The following is a 23,342-nucleotide window of genomic DNA, read 5'->3' as shown; positions in this document are numbered from 1 at the left end:
GGGGACCGGCCTCCTGTATGCTTATCCTCCCATACCTTTGGTGGGGAAGATCTTACTGAAGCTCAAGCAAGACCACGGCACCATGATTCTGATAGCGCCCTTTTGGCCCCGTCAGATCTGGTTCCCTCTTCTTCTGGAGTTGTCCTCCGAAGAACCGTGGAGATTGGAGTGTTTTCCAACTCTCATCTCGCAGAACGACGGAGCGTTTCTGCACCCCAACCTTCAGTCCCTGGCTCTCACGGCCTGGATGTTGAGGGCGTAGACTTCACTGCGTTGGGTCTGTCTGAGGGTGTCTCCCGTGTCTTGCTTGCCTCTAGGAAGGATTCCACTAAAGAGTTACTTTTTCAAGTGGAGGAGGTTTGTCGTTTGGTGTGAGAGCAAGGCCCTAGAACCTCGTTCTTGCCCTGCACAGAACCTGCTTGAATACCTTCTGCACTTATCAGAGTCTGGCCTCAAGACCAACTCAGTAAGGAATCACCTTAGTGCGATTAGTGCTTACCATTATCGTGTGGAAGGTAAAGCCATCTCTGGAGAGCCTTTAGTCGTTCGATTCATGAGAGGCTTGCTTTTGTCAAAGCCCCCTGTCAAGCCTCCTAGTGTCATGGGATCTCAACGTCGTCCTCACCCAGCTGATGAAACCTCCTTTTGAGCCACTGAATACCTGCCATCTGAAGTACTTGACCTGGAAGGTCATTTTCTTGGTGGCAGTTACTTCAGCTCGTAGGGTCAGTGAGCTTCAAGCCCTAGTAGCTCATGCTCCATATACCAAATTTCATCACAACAGAGTAGTGCTCCGCACCCACCCAAAGTTCCTGCCGAAGGTGGTGTCGGAGTTCCATCTTAACCAGTCAATTGTCTTGCCAACATTCTTCCCCAGGCCGCATACCCGCCCTGCTGAACGTCAGTTGCACACATTGGACTGCAAGAGAGCATTGGCCTTCTACTTGGAGCGGACACAGCCCCACAGACAGTCCGCCCAATTGTTTATTTCTTTCGACCCTAACAGGCTAGGGGTCGCTGTCGGGAAACGCACCATCTCCAATTGGCTAGCAGATTGCATTTCCTTCACTTACGCCCAGGCTGGGCTGGCTCTTGAGGGTCATGTCACGGCTCATAGTGTTAGAGCCATGGCAGCGTCAGTGGCCCACTTGAAGTCAGCCACTATTGAAGAGATTTGCAAGGCTGCGACGTGGTCATCTGTCCACACATTCACATCACATTACTGCCTCCAGCAGGATACCCGACGTGACAGTCGGTTTGGGCAGTCGGTGCTGCAGAATCTGTTTGGGGTTTAAATCCAACTCCACCCTCCAGGACCCGAATTTATTCTGGTCAGGCTGCACTCTCAGTTAGTTGTTCTTCGTAGGTCAATTTCTGTTATACCCTCGCCGTTGCAAGGTTCCATTGACCTGGGTTCTTGTTTTGAGTGAGCCTGAGAGCTAGGGATACCCCAGTCGTGAGAACAAGCAGCCTGCTTGTCCTCGGAGAAAGTGAATGATACATACCTGTAGCAGGTGTTCTCCGAGGACAGCAGGCTGATTGTTCTCACCTACCCTCCCTCCTCCCCTTTGGAGTTGCGTTTTCATTTTTTGCTTGTCATTCAACTGGCGGGAACGGTCGCGCACGGGCGGGAAGACGGCCGCGCATGCGCGGTGGGCGTGCCCTGCGTGCAGACCGCCCGCGAAGCTTCTTCCGGTTGGTGGGGGCTGCCGCGGACGTCACCCAGTCGTGAGAACAATCAGCCTGCTGTCCTCGGAGAACACCTGCTACAGGTATGTATCATTCACTTTCCTCTACCAACAGTGGGATCCCTAGAGGCCTGGAGGTTCCCCAGCTGGGGCCCTGTTCTGGGGGCCAAGCACCACAGGGGTGACCCAGGGGGTTTCTGATGTGGTGGTGGTTATTTATTTAATCAGTTTTTTAGTATGTTTTACACAGCACCTGTATCTCCATTTGATGTTGTAAGTTGTATTTAGTTTTTATGGTTTGAATTGATTGCATGATACTCTTTGTAGATGGTATGGTTTTTAAAATATATATTGTGCACATCTGTTATCACATGGATGCCATACATTTTATGTGATGTGTGTATTATCCTTCTATATTTTTAAGTTTCTTTTTTGTTGGTCATTTTTGGTATTGTAACCCCTTTATTTTCCTGCCCAGGAGTATTGGGTCACTAACACGCGACCCAATACTGCTCTTCAATAGCAGAAGGAAATAAATCCGTTCTGATTGTGGGAAAATAGAAAAAAAAAGATGTTTGCTTGTTATTACTGCAATTAACTTACTGCCTTCTGAATACTCCCAGGGCGTCTGTTAAAGAGGCTGGTGCTATCCACAAGCTCTGTGGTTTAGGGGTCCTTCCTCAGCTGCCAGCAAAGAACCCCCCCCCCTCTCCAAAGACATGTAAGTGGTCAAGTGTTTAAGCCCCAGCCCCATTACCCTGTAGGCCCTCCTCTCCCAGGCCTACTTTAAATAATTATTGGTGGTCCAGGAGAAGCAGGACAGGAGCAGTCTCCGCTTACTCTTGTTCGTGCCAGCACCAGTTTCAAAATGTGGCCTGCAACCCCTAGCAGTACTATTGCTAAGGAATGGACTGCCATTTTGAATCTGATGCCAGCAGGGACAGGAGTGATGAGGGATCGCTCCCATCTCTCATGGTCCCTTGACCACCAATGATTACTTAAGATAGGCCTGGGGTTGGGGCTTCTTATCTTTCTCCCTAAATCCACCTCTTCTCTTTCCCCTAATATCTCTGTGGATACTACTACTACTACTACTATTTAGCATTTCTATAGCGCTACATGGCATACGCAGCGCTGACACTCTCATCCTCCCCGTCTCATCAGTTCATAACTTCTCTCTCTGCACATATCCAACAGACTGCTAAACCTGTTTTTCTCTATAATATCACTACTACTACTATTTAGCATTTATATAGCGCGTTGCACAAACATAGAAGAAAGATAGTCCCTGCTCAAAGAGCTTACAATCACCAAGATTTGTCCTTTCCTTTCTGAGCGCACTACCAGCATACACATTTTTATTTTCCTTTTCCCATCTTGGGTATAATTTACATAGTTCTAGGTGTTGTCTTTCTTGCATTGGGTCTAGTAATGGGTAAGCAGAATGTTTTATGCATTAGCACCATTTAATAATTTAAAGGCAATCATGTTTTTTTCTATTTGAATGGCAGGGAATATTTAATAATTCATTTCCAGCTGCAGGATAGAGAGTTCAGTGTGGGATGAGAAGCAGTATAAATATTAGATTGTTTTCATAAATTTTTAATGCTCTGTAGAGGTCGTTGCGTATAGATATTGGAGGTTTCTGACCGTACAGAGAGGCATAGTTTCAAATTAGGTTGATCTGATGGAAAACTATTTTGTTTTGGAACTGATCTATCCTCCCTCTCTCCCTATAAACCTGAGCCTATAAAGCCTGTAAGCTAGGGTATGTGCCTCTGGACAGGAGATGTTGTTTTGATTTGTTCCTTATTTTGGGTACAGGATTACAGAAAGGCAGGATATAAATATAATAGTGATCTTATTAATACCATAGAGGTGTGGATAACTTTTTTTTTTTTTTTGTCTTAGGGTGCCTTGTTTTCAGAATTGTTAACATAAATTTAATTACTGAATTTTTTAATCAAATATAAACTTGGGTAAATGAGTTCCTTAGATGATTATGGTCAAGTTTTTTTTACCAGCTAGTTTACCAGATATAGGATGGAGGGGGAGCCTTAATAAATCAGGCCCTGTTTATTGTATGCCTTTGTACTGTGAAATAACAACATATTAGCACATTTCTATGATACCAATCAAAACTAATAAGGTTGTGATTATTTGAAAAAGGAAATTAGTCTAATGTATATGTTGCATATTTAGACATGGACTGTAATTTTTCACATCAATTCTTTTAGCCTTTTTTAATGTTTCTATATGTTAAAAGCATTTGGAATTATAAATAAAAGCCAACATTGCTAGAAATTATTAGCAGACTTGATATACCACCATGTCTGTCTCGCAGGTCAAAGCGATTTACAAAACTTCCATATATAAAAAGGAAATTTTGAAAGGCACGCCAATTAACAACACCAGTTCAGCTCTCCTCTTTCCTGGACAGTTGGTTTGACTGCGGTGGACCCCTCCTTGCAAGGTGCTGTGTAGCAGTGCTCCTTTATGGCAACAGTTGAGGTCTTCACACTGTGTGGTTGGACATTACTCATGAGGACTTAATTCACCCTCAGTGTAGGCTTGGGAACAATGTTAGGCTGCTGCAGTGAGCCACAAGATTTTGGACTCAAAGAGCACCCTCAGAGGACAAGGCCATAGTGGAGAGATTGAATAATAATAAAAAAAACTATTTCTAACCCACTGTATCTATCTAGAATAGTAAGGTGGGGTACAAAAATACAAACATAATAAAATAATACAATACAACAAATACAATAAATAACAAAAGTAATATTACTAAATTATTTATTATGACGTAATACAAATTAACATAAAGCTACAATGACAGCAGAGTCTACAACTCATATAGCTAATATCAATCACTGCTGTTCATCTAAAGACTCTTAAACTAGACAGTGTTTTGCACAGTACAAAGTTCTAAGGGCAAAGCATTCCATAATTTGATGCCCTTAACATAAAATATGGAAGACCTGCATTCTTCTAAATTAACTTGCTGAAAAGATGGAACTGTTTTTGAGAAGATCTCGGGGTGGCATTGAGTGTAGGGGAAATATAACTAGTCAAAATTTTGAAAACAACAATAAAATTTTAAACTCAATCCTGAACTTAATAGAAAACCAATGTAAAGACTTCAAAATAAATTCTTTGCTTTGGTCTTCATGGAAGAAGATGTAAGAGATCTACCTATACTACCTATACCGGAAATGGTTTTCAGGGGTGACAATGCTGAGGAGCCGAAAGAAATCTCAGTGAACTTGGAACATGTACTGAGCCAAACTGACAAGTTAGAGTGATAAATCACCAGGACCGGGTGGTATTCACCTCAGGGTATTGAAAGAACTCAGACATGAAATTGCAGATCTGCTGCTAGTGATCTGTAACCTGTCATTAAAATTGTCCGTAATACCTGAAGAACGGAGGGTGCTATTTAACATTTATAAATGATCTGCATATTGGAACGATTAATGAACTTTGCAGATGATCGAAACTATTCAAAGTTGTCAAAACACATGTTGATTGTGAAAAATTGCAGGAAGACCTTAGGAAACTGGAAGACTGGGCATCCAAATGGCAGTTGAAATTTAATGTAAACAAATGCAAAGTGATGCACGTTGGGAAGAATAATCCGAATCATAGTTATCCGACTCTGGGGGCCACTTTCGGAGTCGGCACACAAGAAAAGGATCTAGGTGTCATTGTAGACAATACGCTGACCTCTTTTGCCTAATGTGCGGCAGGGGCAAGAAAGCAAACAGGATGCTAGGAAATATCAGGACAGGGATGCAAAATAAGACAAGAATATTATAATGCCTCTGTACTGCTCCATGGTGCGACCTCACCTTGAGTATTGTGTTCAGTGGGTATCATTGTAGACAATATGCTGACCTGCCCAGTGTGTGGCAGAGGCCAAGAAAGCAAACAGGATGCTAGGAAATATTAGGACAGGGATGCAAAATAAGACCAAAAATATTATTATGCCTCTGTATTGCTCCATGGTGCGACCTCACCTTGAGTATTGTGTTCAATTCTGGTTGCCTTATCTCAAAAAAGATATAGCGGAATTAGGAAAGGCTAAAGAGGTTAGGGCTCTTCAGCTTGATAAAGAGATGACTGAGGGGGTGATGTGATTGAGGTCTATAAAATCCTGAGAGGTGTGGAGTGGGTAGAGTTGAATCAATTTTTCACTCATTCAAAAAGTACAAAGACCAGGGGACACTCAATAAAATTGCATGGAAATACTTTAAAAAGAAATAAGAAATATTTTTTTCACTCGAATAGTTAAGCTATGAAACTTGTTGCCAGAGGATGTGGTAAGGGCGGTTAGTGTATCTGAGTTTAAAAAAAGGTTTGGACAAGTTCCTGGAGGAAAAGTCCATAGTCTATTATTGAGATGGTCATGGGGGAAGCCACTGCGTGCCCTGGGATTGGTAGCATGGAATGGTGCTACTAATTGAGTTTCTGCCAGGAACTTGTGACCTGGATTGGCCACAGCTGGAAGCAGGATAGTGGGCTAGGTGGACCATTGGTCTGACCCAGTATGGCTATTCTTATGTTCTTATGTTAAGAGGACTACCTGTTCTTGGAGTCCTCATCAGAATGATGGACCTCTTGTCTGATAGTTCACTGTGTAGATAAGTGGCGGCATTCCTTTCAAGGGTTATCACCAGTTATTTCTAAGATTCAGTATCCTGGATCCCCTTGCTGATGGCTTCACGTTCTTTTCCCTTAGGCAAGCTATGGCCCCAGGTACCTGCAGGGCTGTGGAGTTGAAGCTGGTAAAAATATACTGACTCCAACTCTAGCTTCAAAATAAAAACTTACAACATTATAATATATGGTACATTTATCATTTTATACCTATATAGTTTGCTCAGGATTTTTGTTCAGACTTAAATATATTTGTGATCTTAGTCCTAATTTTGTACATAACGAAATATCCTAGGTTTTTGTAATTAAGTTTCTCTTAGATTTACTATACATAGTAGGAGTAGGAGTCAGTCGAAGGTTTGATGTACTGACTCCATAGCCCTGGTGTAGTAAATTCAGGTAATCTGGCTATTTAGGGTTCAACTGTAGCCAGGTACTGCAGGCATGGCAGGTCTACACCAACTATTATCTTGAAAAACCAATTTAGTCCTTCCTTTCAACTGGAGCGCAGGGAGCACTCTGGACTCAAACTTGATCTTGTGGCCTTGGATGTCGTGGACTCAAAAGTATAATCCCAGTGACCAGAATATCCCTTTTCCACGTCCTCCCTGAGAATGATCCTAGGGGTCAGGATAATAGACCTGTGTATTTTGAACTCACACCAGTGTCTCTCCCTGTTAACTCCTTTCATAATGATCTCTATTAGCCCAGTGTCGTAAGTCCGTCTCTCTCTCTCTCTCACCGATGGGATCAAGCTGAGGAAAACTAGTAGCCTGCAGGGCTAGGTGGAGCATCTCTGTGATTAGGCCTCATTTCAGCTCAGCAAAACTTTGACAAGCAAGTTCTTCAGTTAGGGAAAGAGACATTGAATTAAGGAGACGTCAAGATGATCACCTTGGACCACACTAGCAAGGGCTGGCAAGGCCTCGAGAGCTGGTGTGCCTGCTCAGAGTGCAGGAGTCCCAGTAGGCAGCATTAGAATATTTCCAGAGCAGGGGTTATGAACCCAGTCCTCAGGACACACCTAGCCGATCAGGTTTTCATGATATTCACAATGAATATGCATGAGATAAATTTTGCATACAATGGAGGCAATGAATGCAAATTTATCTCATAAATAGTCATTGTGGTTATCATGAAAGTCAGACTGACCTAATATGTCCCAAGAACTGGGTTGAGAACCCCTATTCCAGAGAATAATGGCAGGTTAGAGCTCTTGCTTCAATTGCACCCCTTCTCTAAATGCCTTGATGTGAGTATGAGGGTCTGAAGTGTGTACAACTTAAGTGTTAGGAATCCTGAGAGTTATAGTGGCTTCCTTTTGCCCAGTCTGGGTAGAACTTGGGTATTTCCCACTTATCTGGACTAGTCTGGCAGTGAAGAAAAGATGTTAAAACTTGGACTTAACTGTTAATTTCCTTTCCTTGAGTTTTGCCAGACCAATCCAGAACCCACTCATGGAAGCCATGGTAGTCAAGGAGTCTGACAAATTCTGAAAGCTAACAGTGAGTGTGTTGTAGCCCCTCTGAAAGTAAACATACTCTTTGTTTATGGCATTATCTTATTTCCGGATTAGTGACCATGAAATCTGATTGCATCAGGTTTTGGCTTTGGTAAACTGGAAATGCAAGACATAACAGTTGCTTTAGCTTTGGCAGAAGATACCAAGTTGCTGACGGCAACACCAGCCCGCTTTAAGGAAAGTGAAGGCAGCTCTGACCTATTTTTCTACATCTCCTGGCCAGGAGTCATATCCAATGCATCAGACTGGTCTGGCAGGACACAAGGAAAGGAAATTAGCAGATAAGTCCAAATTTCACCTTATTTTGTATGAGGATAATAGTTTGACAGGTTTTTGTTCTTTGTTATATATTATTTTGCTTGGGGTTACTGAGAATGTGTTAAAATGCTACAATAAATATTATTTTTCCTTTAAATGTGTAGAATGGAAGCTTCATGCCTGGAGCTGGCTTTGGAAGGAGAACGGCTATGTAAGATGGGTGATTGTCAAGCTGGAGTGTCCTTCTTTGAAGCAGCAGTTCAAGTTGGAACAGAAGATCTGAAAACACTCAGTGCTATTTACAGTCAGCTGGGCAATGCCTATTTTTACTTGCATGATTATACAAAAGCTTTAGAGTACCACCATCATGATTTAACCCTTGCAAGGTATGCAAATTACTTATAAGTGACCATATTTAAATTTAGTGGAATGTATATTCTTATTTTATTCTGTAGAGTTTGACTTAATTAAAACCTGAAATCTCCAGTAATAGGTAACATTGCAAAATGATGTAATTTGATTTTCATGGTTGTCTGTGCTTTGGCTGTATGCAGGACCAGCCAGCCATGATTTTATTCACAGAATGAGAGGTGGAAGGCTTCTGAGTATGCCACTTAATGTGTCACATTTTTATGGTCCAAGCTCTCTAGGTATAGTCATTTGGAAATGTTTTAAGTATTTGAGCACAAGACAGATTTTAGTAGTTCATTTCTACAAATACATTCATGCAGGCAAACAATGGAGCCCAACATCCAGCAGTATAATACAATTATTTTCAATCTAGATATTTGGTGGGAGTATATAATTTTACTGAAATAATTTGATATAGAAATTCCTAAGTGTCCAGTTTTGGTGACTTAAAATCTGATCACAATCCAAGAAAAGATGTCTTCTCTACAAAATACTCAAATTGGGTAGCTTCTTGTGAACTGTGATTTACAAAATTGTTGATTATTTTTATAGTAAAGTATGTAAGCAGCTGGAGAACATATGGATTTGTTTTAAATTGGTTTTGTTATAGAACTTAATTGTGGTATGCCAGATTAACTTTTGAGGACCAGACTTAGCCTTTTACTGATTCCTGGCACTGCAAATACGGCAAAGCCCATTCAGTTCCTATGGGCTTTGTTGTATTTGCTGCACTAGAATCACTAGTGTGGCTTAGTAAAAGGAGCGCTAATTTTCTGTTTTTTTTTTTTTTTCTCATAAAGAGAAACTACTATAATTTTGAAATGAGTACGTTCAGCCATAAGAAAAAGGTGTGTGTGTGGGGAGGAGGGGGGGGGTTGTAAAAGAGACAAAATTAACAGGTTTTTAGAAATGGTTCTAGAGAATTGAAATCTTTGTGTGTGCTCTCTCCAGGATCCTCATGACCTAAGCATTATTCTTAAAAAAAAAAAAAAAAAGTCAAATGTTGTAGGTAATACTTGCTTATGGGGCTAGCTTTTGAGAGACATGCTGTCTCTATTTGCCAAAAAATCCTGTATAATAATTCTCACCACCAACGTTCTAATGTGGGACTGCCTGTGTCTTTGGCTCCTGGAGTTGCTGAGCTAGGCTCCGTAACCAGGATGATGTGTTTCCCTACTCCTCCCCCTGCCTGGGAATCAGCCGTCAGTGCGCCACTCCCTGCCACTTCGGAGCAAGTGGCAGGGAGCGGAGCATCAAAAAACTACAAGCGCGGCACCACAGAAACCCCCCCCCCCCACCCTTGGCGCATCACCCAAGCTCCCCCCGGCACATCAACCCCCCCCCTCCCCCCCGAAGCACATCAAACACCCCCCAACCCCCCTCGCCACCCGCAGTTGCCACTGGTAACGCTGTCCGGCCGCCGCTGCTGCTTCTCCTGTTGAGCAGCAGCGGCCGCTACAAAAACAAAAAAAAACATAAATGTTTTTAACCGAGCCCAAATCATTCACAAATGCCCGAGTCCTAAAACGCAGTCTCTGCAGCCGCTCCTCCTCTCGCCTCCACGTCACTGCCCCTGGAGTAAGACCCCGGAGGAGCGCAGCGACGTGACAGGCGAGAGGAGGAGCGGCTGAAGAGACTGCATTTTAAGACTTGGGCATTTGCGAATGATTTGGGCTGGGTTTAAAAACATTTATTGCTTTTTTTTCTTTTTGTAGCGGCCGCTGCTGCTCAACAGGAGAAGCAGCAGCGGCCGGACAGCGTTACCACTGGCAGCTGCGGGTAGCGAGGGGGTTTGATGCGCCGGGGGGAGGGGAGGGTCACTGGACATGGGTGGCTGCAGGGGGAGAGGAGGGTCGCTGGACATGGATGGCTGGAGGGGGGGGCAGGGGAGAGGGAGGTTTGGAGAGGGTCCTGAGACCAGAGAGGTGGGGGTGGGGAGGGGAGCCCTGCGAGAGGGGGGTGGGGGCTCACACTCACTCACTCTCTCTCACATACACTCTCTCTGACACACTCCCTGTCTATCACACTCTATCTCTCTGTCACACAGTCTCATACACACAGACACTCTGTCTCTCACACATTCTCGCTCTCACACACACTGTTTCTGTCTCATCCTCTCTCTGACACACACACTCCATCTCTCACATACACAGTCCGAGAAAAACTTGCTAGCGCCCGTTTCATTTGTGTCAGAAACAGGCCTTTTTTACTAGTATTAACATAAGAGCATAAAAATGACATACTGGTTCACACCAAATGTCCTTTAAGCTCAGCATTAGAGAATGGCATGGGGTCAATGTTTGTCCCTGTTCCCGCGAGCTCTCCCATCTGCACAAGCCTCAAACTGGACAATGTTGCCACATTTAGACTGACTCATTATTTAATACCTCACTGCATTCCACAAAACAAAAGGAACAAGTTCCCACATGCCATCTTTTTTTGATGTAAGCACAAGAAAAAAAGATGTTAAAAGCTCCTAGGTCTCAACCTAATTAAATGATTTTTTTTAAATTGTACTTATAAATAGTACATTTGATTTGTTAAGCATAAGATTGATACTCATAACATGTCTGTTTTGGTGGCCCTTTACTAGGTGAAAACATTTCTGCATGAATACAGGGAGTCCCTATAACTAGTGCCTCCAAATAACACAATGATTTACAATTTAGAATTACTAATGGATGAAAAACAATGCTTCCTCTTTGTACATCTGTATGCTACACAAGCTGGCATGCTTGAAAATAAGTGAGATCAAGTAAAAATGCTACCAACAATAAAGAATAACAATGTGGACAGAACAGCTCATAGGTTTGCTTGCTTTGTTTGGGTGAACGAGGATGACAACTGCATGGAGGAGAGGGAAAGGAGACTACTAACCTCATGGACTTCAGCCATCATGCCGTCTCCAGTTCTCAATTTAAACTCCTCAGTCAGCTCTTTCCTATTCACTCCCTTCCCGCTCCCTGCACCACTGTCCTTCAATTTTTGGGCTGCTGGCAGCATCAGTAAGATAAGTAAGAATACTGCCTTTCCTGCAGCCAGCCGGCAGCGATTTACCCTTTCACCTTCAACCTGTGTTCCCTTATTTTAGAGATTCCATTTAATTGAAAGAGACTTGCCTCCTGTGTATTTATGCCACGGAGGTTTTTTAATAGGTCATATCACCCCTCTTGTCTTTCTTCCAAGCTATACATATTGAGATCTTTAAGTCTGTCTCTGTACACTTTATGACAAAGACCACTGATTATTTTAGTAGCCATCCTCTGGACCAACGCCTTCCTGTTTATATCTTTTTGAAGGTACAGTCTTTAGAATTGTACAATATTCTAAATGAGGTCTCACCAGAGTCTTATATAGAGGCATTATTACCTCCTTTTTCCTACTGGCCATTCCTCTCCCTATGCACCCAAACATTTTTCCTAGCTTTGCTATCACCTTTTTCAGTTTGGCCCAGAAGAATGTGCCCTTTTGGGGAGCAAGGGCTTGGGTCCCTCCTCCTTCCTCTTTACCAGCTAAGGGTTGATAATGAGGATCAGCCGTTCCCCTTGGAGGTAAAGTGAGCAGATGGATCTCTATACTACCACAACTGGGCTCTCATCACCTCTGACCAATGGGTCTTGGAGGTGGTTTCACAAGGCTACACCTTAGAGTTTGGCAATCATGTTTCAGACAGCCCCTGTGCAGCTCTTCCACTAAGAGGGAGGCTGTAGAGCTCACCCTGCAGTGCCACCACCGCTTAAGCATGGTGGAATCTATCGCATGGCAGAAGCAGAGACAGGTTGCTATTCCATTTACTTCATTGTCCCCAAGAAGGGCAGATCTTTCCTGTCAATTTTCAACCTAAAGGGGTAAATGCCTCCCATTCTGGATCTGAGGCATGTCTCCCCCATATTGTTATCAGCATACACCATAGACACTACCTGCATTTCTGCATGCTGGGCAAACATTTTCAGTTCAACACTTTGGCCTCAACACTGCTTCTTGGATGTTTTCCAAGGTCATGGTAGTGGTGACTGTGTATTTCTGCATGCAGTAGTTCCAAATTCATCCTTATCTGCTTGCCTGTCTGATCTTGGCAGCTTCCATAGCTGAATCCAGGGAGGTGACGGCAAAGGTGACTCAGTTCCTAACACCTCAACTGGGTGGTGAATTACTCCAGGAGTTAGCTGGTGCCGGTACAGGTGATGGAGTACCTTGGGATGCAGTTAAATACCAAGAGAGGAATGGTGGTCCTACCTGTGGAGTGAATACTGAAGCTGAAATTTTAGAAGAGGAGTGTCTGCACTTAGGCCTCCCGGGCCTATGATTACTTACAGTTCTTGGGGTCAGTGGTGGCCTCCTAGAGGTGGTCCCTTGGGCAAGAGCTTATATGTGGCCCCTCCACATTCTCTCTCGATGGACCCCCAGATCACAGGACTTCGAGGTCCATTTGCCTCTACTCAGGTCACTTCGACAAAAGCTGGGATAGTGGGATGATGCCTTCCACCTCCTGAAGGGAATGCCTTTGGAGCTGCCTGACTGGGCAGTATTAACCTCTGACACCAATTTGGAGTGGGGAGCCCATTGCCTCAGTCGGGTGGCATTGGGCTCCAAGAAGATTTTCAAGGACATGATTGTGTAGACCTGGGAAAAAGGGAGATGAGCACAACAGCCTTTCCGCTGGAGGGAACCCAGGTTAAAAGATTACATACTATAGTGCATCCTTGGCCTTGCAGGGAGTCACTCTGTGTGTTTCCTGCCTGGCCTCTAATAGGCAAAGTTTATTTATTTATTTATTTATTTATTGCATTTGTATCCCACATTATCCCACCTGTTTGCAGGCTCAATGTGGCTTACATGGTTTTGTTATGACATTGTCATTACAGAATATCAGATACAGTTAGTAGTGTGTAGAGATAAGTAGGGAAGAAAGAGGAAGTGATTAGGCGGGTGATAGTAGAAGTGGATTTTCCTAACTGGTTCGGTTGGGAAAGTGAATTAGTGAAGTTGTTGGCTCTTGTTGTAGGCCTTGTTGAAGAAGTATGTCTTCAGAGATTTGCGAAAGTTATTTGTTTCGACAATTGATTTCAGGTCTGTGGGTAGAGCATTCCATATCTGCGTGCTCGTGTAGGAGAAGGTAGTTCATGCATCAGCTTGTATTTTAGTCCTTTACAGTTCAAATTGAGAAATTTGCGGGATGTCCTTGTGGCGTTTCTATGAGGTAGGTCCACTAGGTTCAGCATGTAGATCGGGGTGTCTGCGTGAATAATTTTGTGTACAATCGTACATATCTTGAACGCAATGAGTTCTTTAAGTGGGAGCCAGTGCAGTTTCTCTCTTAGGGGTGTTGCACTTTCATATTTAGTTTTTCCAAATATGAGTCTGGCGGCAGTATTCTGGGCTGTTTGGAGGTTTTTGATAGTCTGTTCTTTGCAGCCCGCATATAGTGCGTTGCAGTAATCCAGGTGGCTTATTACCATTGACTGTACCAGGGTGCGGAAGACGTATCTCGGGAAGAATGGTCTTACTCTTTTGAGTTTCCACATGGCATGGAACATCTTTTTTGTTGTGTTCTTCACGTGGGTGTCGAGAGTGAGGTTTCGATCAATAGTAACTGCGAGAATTTTCAGGTTTTGTGAGACTGGAAGAGAGCAGTGTGGTGTGATTATGTTAGAGAAGTTTTGTGTTATGTTGGGAGGTGAGTACAAGACATTGTTGTTTTTTCTGCGTTAAGTTTTAGTTGGAATGCATCTGCCCAGGTGTGCATGATTTGGAGGCTTTGGTTGATCTCGTTGGTGATTTCATTTAGATCATGTTTGAACGGGATGTAGATAGTGACATCGTCTGCATATATGTAAAGGATTTAGGTTTGATTGGCTAGCAGTTTGGCTAACGGTATCATCATTAGGTTGAATAAGGTTGGTGATAGGGGGGATCCTTGGGGTACTCCACATTCAGGTGTCCACGGGGTGATCTGTCCGCGTTCGTTATTACTTGGTATGATCTTGTAGTTAGGAATCCTTTAAACCATTTGATTACTGTGCCTCCTACTCCGAAGTATTCTAGTATATGTAATAGTATTTCATGATTAACCATGTCGAAGGCACTGGACAGTCGAATTGTAGGACGAGTATGTTGTTACCAGTTGTGATTGCTTGTTTGAATGAATTCATTGCGGCTACTAGAACAGTTTCTGTGCTGTGGTTTGTCCGAAATCCTGATTGAGATTCGTGCAGGATTGAGTGTTTATTTAGGTATTCAGTGAGTTGTTTCATCACTATGCCTTCCATGAGTTTGGTTAAGAGTGGGATAGATGCTACTGGGCGGTAGTTGGTTAAGTTAATTGTGTTCTTCTTAGCATCTTTCGGTAGCAGAGTTAGTAGGATGTTTCCTTTATCCGTGGGGAAGAGCCCATTTTGAAGCCTGTAATTTACGTGGTTCATGAGGTCTGTTTTGAATTGTTTGGGTGCGGATCTTATTAGACTATTAGGGCATATGTCTAATTTGCATTGTGATTTGGCATATTTTCTGAGCCAATGTGAAATTTCCTTTGATGAGAGCTTGTCAAAGTTGGTCCATGATCGGTCTGCTGGGCATTCCCCGGGTTTCGGGTCTAGACATTCAAGTATGTTTGTGTAGTCCGTTGTATTTGTAGGTATCATGCATCGGAGCTTTATGATTTTTTTCCTTGAAGTGATTTGCGAGATTGATTGTTGATGGGGTTTCGGTGTTGTTGGAGGTGGCTGTAGTGGTGTTTAGGAGATTGTTTACGAGTGAGAAGAGTTTGTGTGTATCTTTGTAGTTTGGTCCTATTTTAGTTTTGTAATATGTTCTTTTAGTTTGTCTGATAGCGTATTTATATTTTCTTCGTAGTTGTTTCCAGTCTTTGAGTGTGTTTTCGTCTTTTTTCGTTTTAAAGTTGTTGCCAGAATATTGGTGGGTCTATTTTGCCTCTCGTAGTGTAGGTTTGTTGTTTTTGTTTTTGTTGTGTCTTTTTTGTTCTCAATTGGAGGGAGAGGTTACCACTGTAGTGGTCAGACCCTGGTCTGGCTGTCCATTTTGTGTCTGTTATTGTGAGATTTGGATCTGATGAGAGTTTGTGGGTGATGTGTAGTGTATGTCCTTTTTTATGGGTGGGTTGTGTGTTTGGCCAGTGGAGCTCCCATAGTTGGAGGAAGTCTTTGCATCCGCGTACATTGTAGGTGAAGGTTGATGTCACCTGCTATGATAAGGTTCTGGGTGGGACAAACAAGTATTCGATATGAAATCTTGAAAGTGCATTTGTAAGTCTTGCCAATTGCCCGGGGGTCTGGTAGAATAGGATTAGGTTTAGGTGTTCATGTAGGTTGGGGTGGTTAATTCTGACTGAGGCTAGTTCTCAAACTAGTGGCCAAACAAGCATGTCTGGTTATTCTGATTAACCCCCAGACTGGCCTTGGAGCCCCTTGTTTGCTGACCTAATTTGTCACTTAGAGGAAGCACCCCTATGCCTTCCAGAAGAGCAGGCTATTCTGGCATAGAGTTCAGTCCTCATTTAAGACCTGGATCCCTTTTGGCTCTCAATTTGGCCCTTGAGAGGTGTCTGATAAAATATAGAGATGGATCTCCCACTGTCGTTGTGACCCTTTTGAAGTCCTGTAAATGTTTCTCATCCTTGGTGTATGTTCAAGACCGGAGAATGTTTGAAGAGGGGTGTGCTGAGTGCTACCTTTTCTGTGACAGGCCCAGGTCCCATCTGTTTTGGAATTCTGCAGAAGGGCCTGGATCAGGGTATCACTCTGCTTGAAGATTCGGATATCAGCCCTGACATGTTTCAGAGGACAGGTCAAAGGAGCATCACTCGTGACTGAGTTGAATGTGAGGGAGGGTGAAACATGTCTAGTTGTTGCCCAGGGGGATCTTACTCTGGTTCTTAATGCCCTAAACTTTGCAGGAAAAATAGGGAAGGGAGATTAAACAAAATGTGGCAGTCGAAAAAAAGATCTCTTACGCACACTCAGAGTGAAAGTGTTCACATTTATTATCAATAGCTGCAAAGCTTTCCACAAGTCTTCAAAGCCATAAGTTTCATAAATCCAAACAACATTCTTGCATAGATTCTTAAAAGTGCCTGATGACAGAACTTAAATCATGGAGTAGTCAAGATTGCTTGCTCCCCTTAACACAATCCACCGACGGGACCTATTTCGCCTTAACTATTGACTTTGTCAGGGTCTTGAGATTATAGGATAGACACCCAATCTAAAAATAAAATGGTCAAGATGTCATTAAAAAGAACTCAACAAGCATAAAGCTAAAGAAAATAAATAACTTACTTTGAGGTTCCTGCATACGGAGCGGAAGTCAACCTCTCAACTCAAACATGGTGCTTCTGATACATGTGCTTTAAAAAAACCCAAGCAATTCATGTCACACAGTACATATTGACACAATATCCTATTACAATATACTGACATACTCCCATTAACAATTACATAAGCCATTAATAAATATTACTATCAAAACAATTTAGAAATAAAGCACAAATTTACCCTTAGTATTACTACAGCATACAAAAGCTAAAACAGTAGATAAATGAAAACCAGAAAATTCATAAATAAGATTGTCTCATGAATTAGAGAAATACAACACAGTCAGTCTCTTGGTTTAAACCAACATGTTCCAGGGTATTCAGTCTGTTCATCCAACGTGCCTCACGTCATTGAAGTCTTTGTATCAATTTCCTCCATGGTTCCAAACAGGTTCATAGTCTGGTGAAGCATTTAATCCATAAAGGTGATGCGACTATTCAGTGCAATGTTCTACAAGAAGAGTGTTGTTTCGCACATCTTAAGTACATAGTATTGCCATACTGGGACAGACCAAAGGTCCATCAAGCCCAGCATCCAGTTCAACAGTTGGCCAATCCAAGTCACAAATACCTGGCAAGATCCAAAAAAGTACAATTCATTTTATACTGCTTATCCCAGAAATACTGGACTTTCCCCAAGTCCATTAATAATGGTCTATGGACTTTTCCTTTAGGAAGCCGTCCAAACCTTTATTTAAACTCCGCTAAGCTAACCGCCTTTACCACATTCCCTGGCAATGAATTCCAGAGTTTAATTACATGTTGAGTGAAGAAAATTTTCTCCGATTCGTTTAAATTTACTACATTGTAGCTTCATCGCATGCCCCCTAGTCCTAGTATTTTTGGAAAGCATAAACAGACGCTAAACATCTACCTGTTCAAACTCCACTCATTATTTTATAGATCTCTATCATATCTCCCCTCAGCCGCCTTTTCTCCAAGCTGAAGAGCCCTAGCCGCTTTAGCCTTTCCTCACAGGGAAGTCGTCCTATCCCCTTTATCATTTTCGTCGCCCTTCTCTGCACCTTTTCTAATTCCACTATATCTTTTTGAGATGTGGCAACCAGAATTGAACACAGTATTCGAGGTGCAGTCGCACCATTGAGCGATACAAAGGCATTATAACATCCTCATTTTTGTTTTCCATACCTTTCCTAATAATACACATTCTATTTGCTTTCATAGCTGCAGCAGCACACTGAGCAGAAGGTTTCAACGTATCATCAACGCCGACACCTAGATCCCTTTCTTGGTCCATGACTCCTAACTTGGAACCTTGCATGATGTAGCTATAATTAGGGTTCCTCTTTCCCGCATGCATCACTTTGCACTTGCTCACATTAAACGTCATCTGCCATTTAGATGCCCTGTCTCCCAGTCTTGTATTTTCACAATCCTCCCGAGATTTAACGACTTTGAATAACTTTGTGTCATCAGCAAATTTAATTACGTCACTAGTTACTCCCAACTCTAGGTCATTTATAAATATGTTAAAAGCAGCGGTCCCAGCACAGACTCCTGGGGAACCCCACTAACTACCCTTCTCCATTGAGAATACTGACCATTTAACCCTACTCTCTGTTTTCTATCTTTTAATCAGTTTTTAATCCACAATAGAACACTACCTCCTATCCCATGACTCTCCAATGTCCTCTGGAGTCTTCATGAGGTACTTTGTCAAACACCTTCTGGAATCCAGATACACATATCAACTGGATCGCCTTTGTCCACATGTTTATTCACCCCTTCCAAGAAATGTAGTAGATTGGTGAAGCAAGATTTCCCTTCACTAAATCCATGTTGGACTTTGTCTCATTAATCCATGCTTTTGAATATGCTCTGTAATTTTGTTCTTACCGGGTCTATAATTTCCCGGATCTCCTACTACTACTACTTAACATTTCTAAAGCGCTACTAGGGTTACGCAGCGCTGTACAATTTAACATGGAAGGACAGTCCCTGCTCGAAGAGCTTACAATCTAAAAGACAAATGTACAGTTAATCAGATAGGTCAGACAGATTGGGGCAACCTATATGTTCGAAAGGTTAGGTTCCGAATGCAACATTGAAGAGGTGAGCTTTAAGCAAGGATTTGAAGATGGGTAGGGAGGGGGCTTGGCGTAGGGATTCAGGAAGACTGTTCCAGGCATAGGGTGAGGCAAGGCAAAATGAGCGGAGCCTGGATTTGGCAATGGTGGAGGTGAGAGGAGGGATTTGTCATGTGAGCGGAGGTTACGGGCAGGAACGTAGGGGGAGATGAGGGTAGAGAGGTAGGGTGGAGCAGTAGAGTGAGTGCATTTGTAAGTAAGGAGGAGAAGCTTGAATTGGATGCGGTATCTGATCGGAAGCCAGTGAAGCGACTTGAGGAGAGGGGTGATATGAGTATAACGGTTCTGGCGGAATATGAGACGTGCGGCAGAGTTCTGAATGGATTGAAGGGGGGATAGATGGCTGAGTGGGAGGCCAGTGAGGAGCAAGTTGCAGTAGTCGAGACGAGAGGTAATGAGAGCGTGGAACCTTTTTAAAAAATCGGTGTTACATTGGCCACCCTCCAATCTTCCGGTACCACGCTCGATTTTAAGGATAAATTACATATTACTAACAATAGCTCCTCAAGCTCATTTTTCAGTTCTATCAGTACTGTGGGATGAATACCATCCGGTCCAGGAGATTTGCTACTCTTCAGTTTGTAGAACTGCCCCATTACATCCTCCAGGTTTACAGAGAATTCATTAAGTTTCTCCGACTCGTCAGCTTCGAATACCATTTCCAGCATCGGTATCCCACCCAAATCTTCCTCGGTGAAGACCGAAACAAAGAATTCATTTAATCTCTCCGCTACGGCTTTGTCTTCCCTGATCGCCCCTTTTACTCCTCAGTCATCTAGCGGTCCAACCGATTCTTTTGCAGGCTTCCTGCTTTTAATATACCTAAAACATTTTTTTACTATGTTTTTGCCTCCAACGTAATCTTTTTTTCGAAGTCCCTCTTAGCCTTCCTTATCAGTGCTTTTGCATTTGACTTGACACTCCTTATGCTGTTTCTTATTATTTTGTCTTCCTGCTTCCATTTTCTGAAGGATTTTCTTTTAGCTCTAATAGCTTCCTTCACCTCACTTTTTAACCATGCCGGCTGTCGTTTGGTCTTCCGTCCTCCTTTTTTAATACGCGGAATATATTTGGCCTGGGCTTCCAGGGTGGTGTTTTGAACAGCATCCATGCCTGATGTAAATTATGACCCTCGCAGTCGCTCCTCTAAGTTTTATTTTCACCGTTCTTCTCATTTTATCATAGTCTCCTTTTTTAAAATTAAATGCTAACGTATTTGATTTCCAATGTATATTTACTTCAAATCTAATATCAAATCCAATCATATTATGATCACTGTTATCAAGCGGCCCCAGCACCATTACCTCCCGCACCAGATCATGTGCTCCACTAAGGACTAGGTCTAGAATTTTTCCTTCTCTCGTCTGCTCCTGTACCAGCTGCTCCATAAAGCTGTCCTTGATTTCATCAAGTAATTTTACCTCCCTAGCATGCCCTGATGTTACATTTACCCAGTCAATATTGGGGTAATTGAAATCACCCATTATTATCATGTTGCCCAGTTTGTTTGCATCCCTAATTTCCTTTAACATTTCTGAATCCATCTGTTCATCCTGGCCAGGCGGACGGTAGTACACTCCTATCACTATCCTTTTCCCCTTTACACATGGAATTCAATCCACAGTGATTCCAAGAAGTGTTTGTTTCCTGCAGCATTTTCAATCTATTTGATTCAAGACTCTCGTTAATATACAATGCTACCCCTCCACCAATTCGATCCACCCTATCATATTGGATTTATGTTCCAGCATACAAACTTTCAGGTTACGAGTGGGTCATTCCTACACATAGCTTTTGGCACAGGCAAACGATGACATAAACTGTTGGGGACAGGATGCTGGGCTCGATGGACCTTTGGTCTTTTCCCTGTATGGCATTACTTATGTACTTATGTACAAATTCACTCTTATATGTAGTAAACTGCTGTAATTGATAAACCTTGCCATCAGTCGGATTTTTAAATTCCTTAACCTGTAACATCATATCACACACTACATTGTAAGCATTTAAAATGTGCTTATACAGTATTCTTTGAAATACCTTCTGTCCTAACATCAGTTGTACACAAAATTTCTTTTAAATTTCTGACTTGAGCAAACGCTATCATTAAATCAATGTTGGCAAAAACAGGATGAAATTTTTTAATATCCCAGTTCTTTCTTGCTATTTGTGTAACATCAGAACCACTAGAGCTAAATTTTAAACACAGAAACATAGGAATATGACGGTAGATAAAGGCCAAATGGCCCATCCACTCTGCCCATCCTCCGTAACCTCCTAAGGAGTCCCACATGCTTGTGCCATGCTTTCTTAAACTCTGAAACAGTCCTCATCTCCACATTCTCCACAAGGAAGCCATTCCACACCTCCACTACCCTTTTTGTAAAGGAATACTTTCCTCCTAAGCCTATTCTTCTTAAATTCATCGTATGCCCCCATATTCCAGAGTTTTCCTTCATTTGAAAAAGGCACTCTACCTGTACATTAATGCCCCTGAGATATTTAAATGTTTCTATCATATCTCCTCTTTCCCTCCTCTCTTCTAGCGTTACCATGTTGAGATTCATAAGCCTATCCTTATATGTTTTATGTCCAAGACCACTTACCAATTTTGTTGCCACTCTCACCAATTTTGTAGCCACCCTCTGGATTGACTCCATCCTGTTTATAATCTTTCTGTAGGTGCGGGCCTCAAAATTGCAAACACTACTCTAAATGGGCCTCAACAGAGACTTATACAGGGCATCATATGTGTCACTTGTCTGACCTTCCTTTTGCAGTAAAAGAAAATCTATGTTATAAAACCTTGCTCTTTTATAAGTTGTTTTCAAAACTTTCTTAGGATACCCTCTTCGTTTTAGTTTCTCCATCAAAGTAGCACTCTGTTTAAAATCTACTAGATCTGGAGGTAACACAGGAGAAGGCAGGCTTTGCAACTAGAGTCTTTAATAAACCTATGGATAGGAATACTTTCATATCATATGAGAGCTGTCACCCCAAATTTCTCAAAGACAGTTTACATTTATCACAGTTTCTCAGAATAAAAAAGGAATTGTTCATCATTGAAGCCTATCAATTGCTGAAGTCATTGTAAAACTCTTAATTCTCATTGCTTATATTAATCCATTCTAAAACTCTAATTCTCATTGCATGTATTAATCCATGCAGCAAGCATTTCTATTCACCATGGTACGCTTACACAAGATGAAGATATCACCAATGTAGCGTACCCATTTAGCAATCGTTTCAAAAAAAGATGAACAATAAACCCAACATTCTTCAAATTTTGACATGTAAAGATTTGCTATTGATGGGACAAAAGTAGCCCTCATTGCTACACCTCTAATTTGTAAAGAAAAAAAAGTTGATTGTACATTAAAAAAAAATTCTCTTTCATAGCTAAACATAGAATGTTGAGTAAAATATCTGTGGGAATAGTATGAGAACTCTAATAGCTTCCTTCACCTCACTTTTTAACCATGCCGCTGTCGTTGGTCTTCCGTCCTCCTTTTTTAATACGCGGAATATATTTGGCCTGGGCTTCCAGGGTGGTGTTTTTGAACAGCATCCATGCCTGATGTAAATTATGACCCTCGCAGTCGCTCCTCTAAGTTTTTATTTTATCAAGAATATCTTTCACAACTTTAAATGCATCATCTTGTGAATAGCTCTCATTTCACACCCAATGGTGTAGCCAGACCTTGAAGTGTGTGTGTTTGGGGGGCGGGGTACATTTTGGCCTGCCTCACATACCTGGCTGGTGGGGGTCCCCAACCCCCGCCAGCTGAAGCATTTGTCCAGCACTGGTCTCCACTGCATTGCCTGCCCTGTTCTTCCTTTCACATTGTGCACTCACTCAATTAATGAAATTGAGCATTCGCTAAGTGTTGCTTGTGTTCAGTTTCACTAAAATGAGCATGTACTCAATGTGAGGGGAAGAACAGGGCAGGCAATGTGGTGGAGAACCGGAAACCAGCGCTGGACAAACACTTCAACTGGGGGGGGGGGGGGACTCCTGCCAGCCAAACCAGGGGCCCCAGAGCCAATTTGGGGGGGGCCCAGGCCCCTGTGACCCTCCATAGCTACACCACTGCTCACACCCATTTAGAGAGAGCTCCTATTTTCCTCTCCTCTTACTTTTCTGTGGAAAGAATTTTCCATGGTGATGTGTAGTCTGTGGTAGAAAGTGACTTTAAGGATATAAGGTTGAAAAATGCTCTCATAGTTTTACTTTTCATCAATTGCATAAAGATTAATGTGGCAATTCTATAACTGGGCACCTCCATTAGGCATCCCAATGACATGTGATGAGAGCCTTTTTTTATAATAGCATCTGGGCACCCAGATTCCGGTATAGAATGCTAGCA

The 23,342-nt window shown here is 42.5% G+C and overlaps 1 protein-coding gene across 1 annotated transcript in view; it reads left to right on the top strand.

The window, feature by feature from the left end:
- GPSM2 (G protein signaling modulator 2) overlaps positions 1–23,342 on the top strand; it is a 162,180-nt gene that overhangs the window by 77,672 nt on the left and 61,166 nt on the right. The window contains 1 exon segment of the mRNA XM_030205267.1: positions 8,292–8,513. Coding sequence (XP_030061127.1) covers positions 8,292–8,513 — 222 coding nt within the window.

Source organism: Microcaecilia unicolor, chromosome 6 (genome assembly GCF_901765095.1).
Source record: "Microcaecilia unicolor chromosome 6, aMicUni1.1, whole genome shotgun sequence".
Taxonomy (NCBI): domain Eukaryota; kingdom Metazoa; phylum Chordata; class Amphibia; order Gymnophiona; family Siphonopidae; genus Microcaecilia; species Microcaecilia unicolor.
This window is presented reverse-complemented; position numbering and strand designations above follow the sequence as displayed.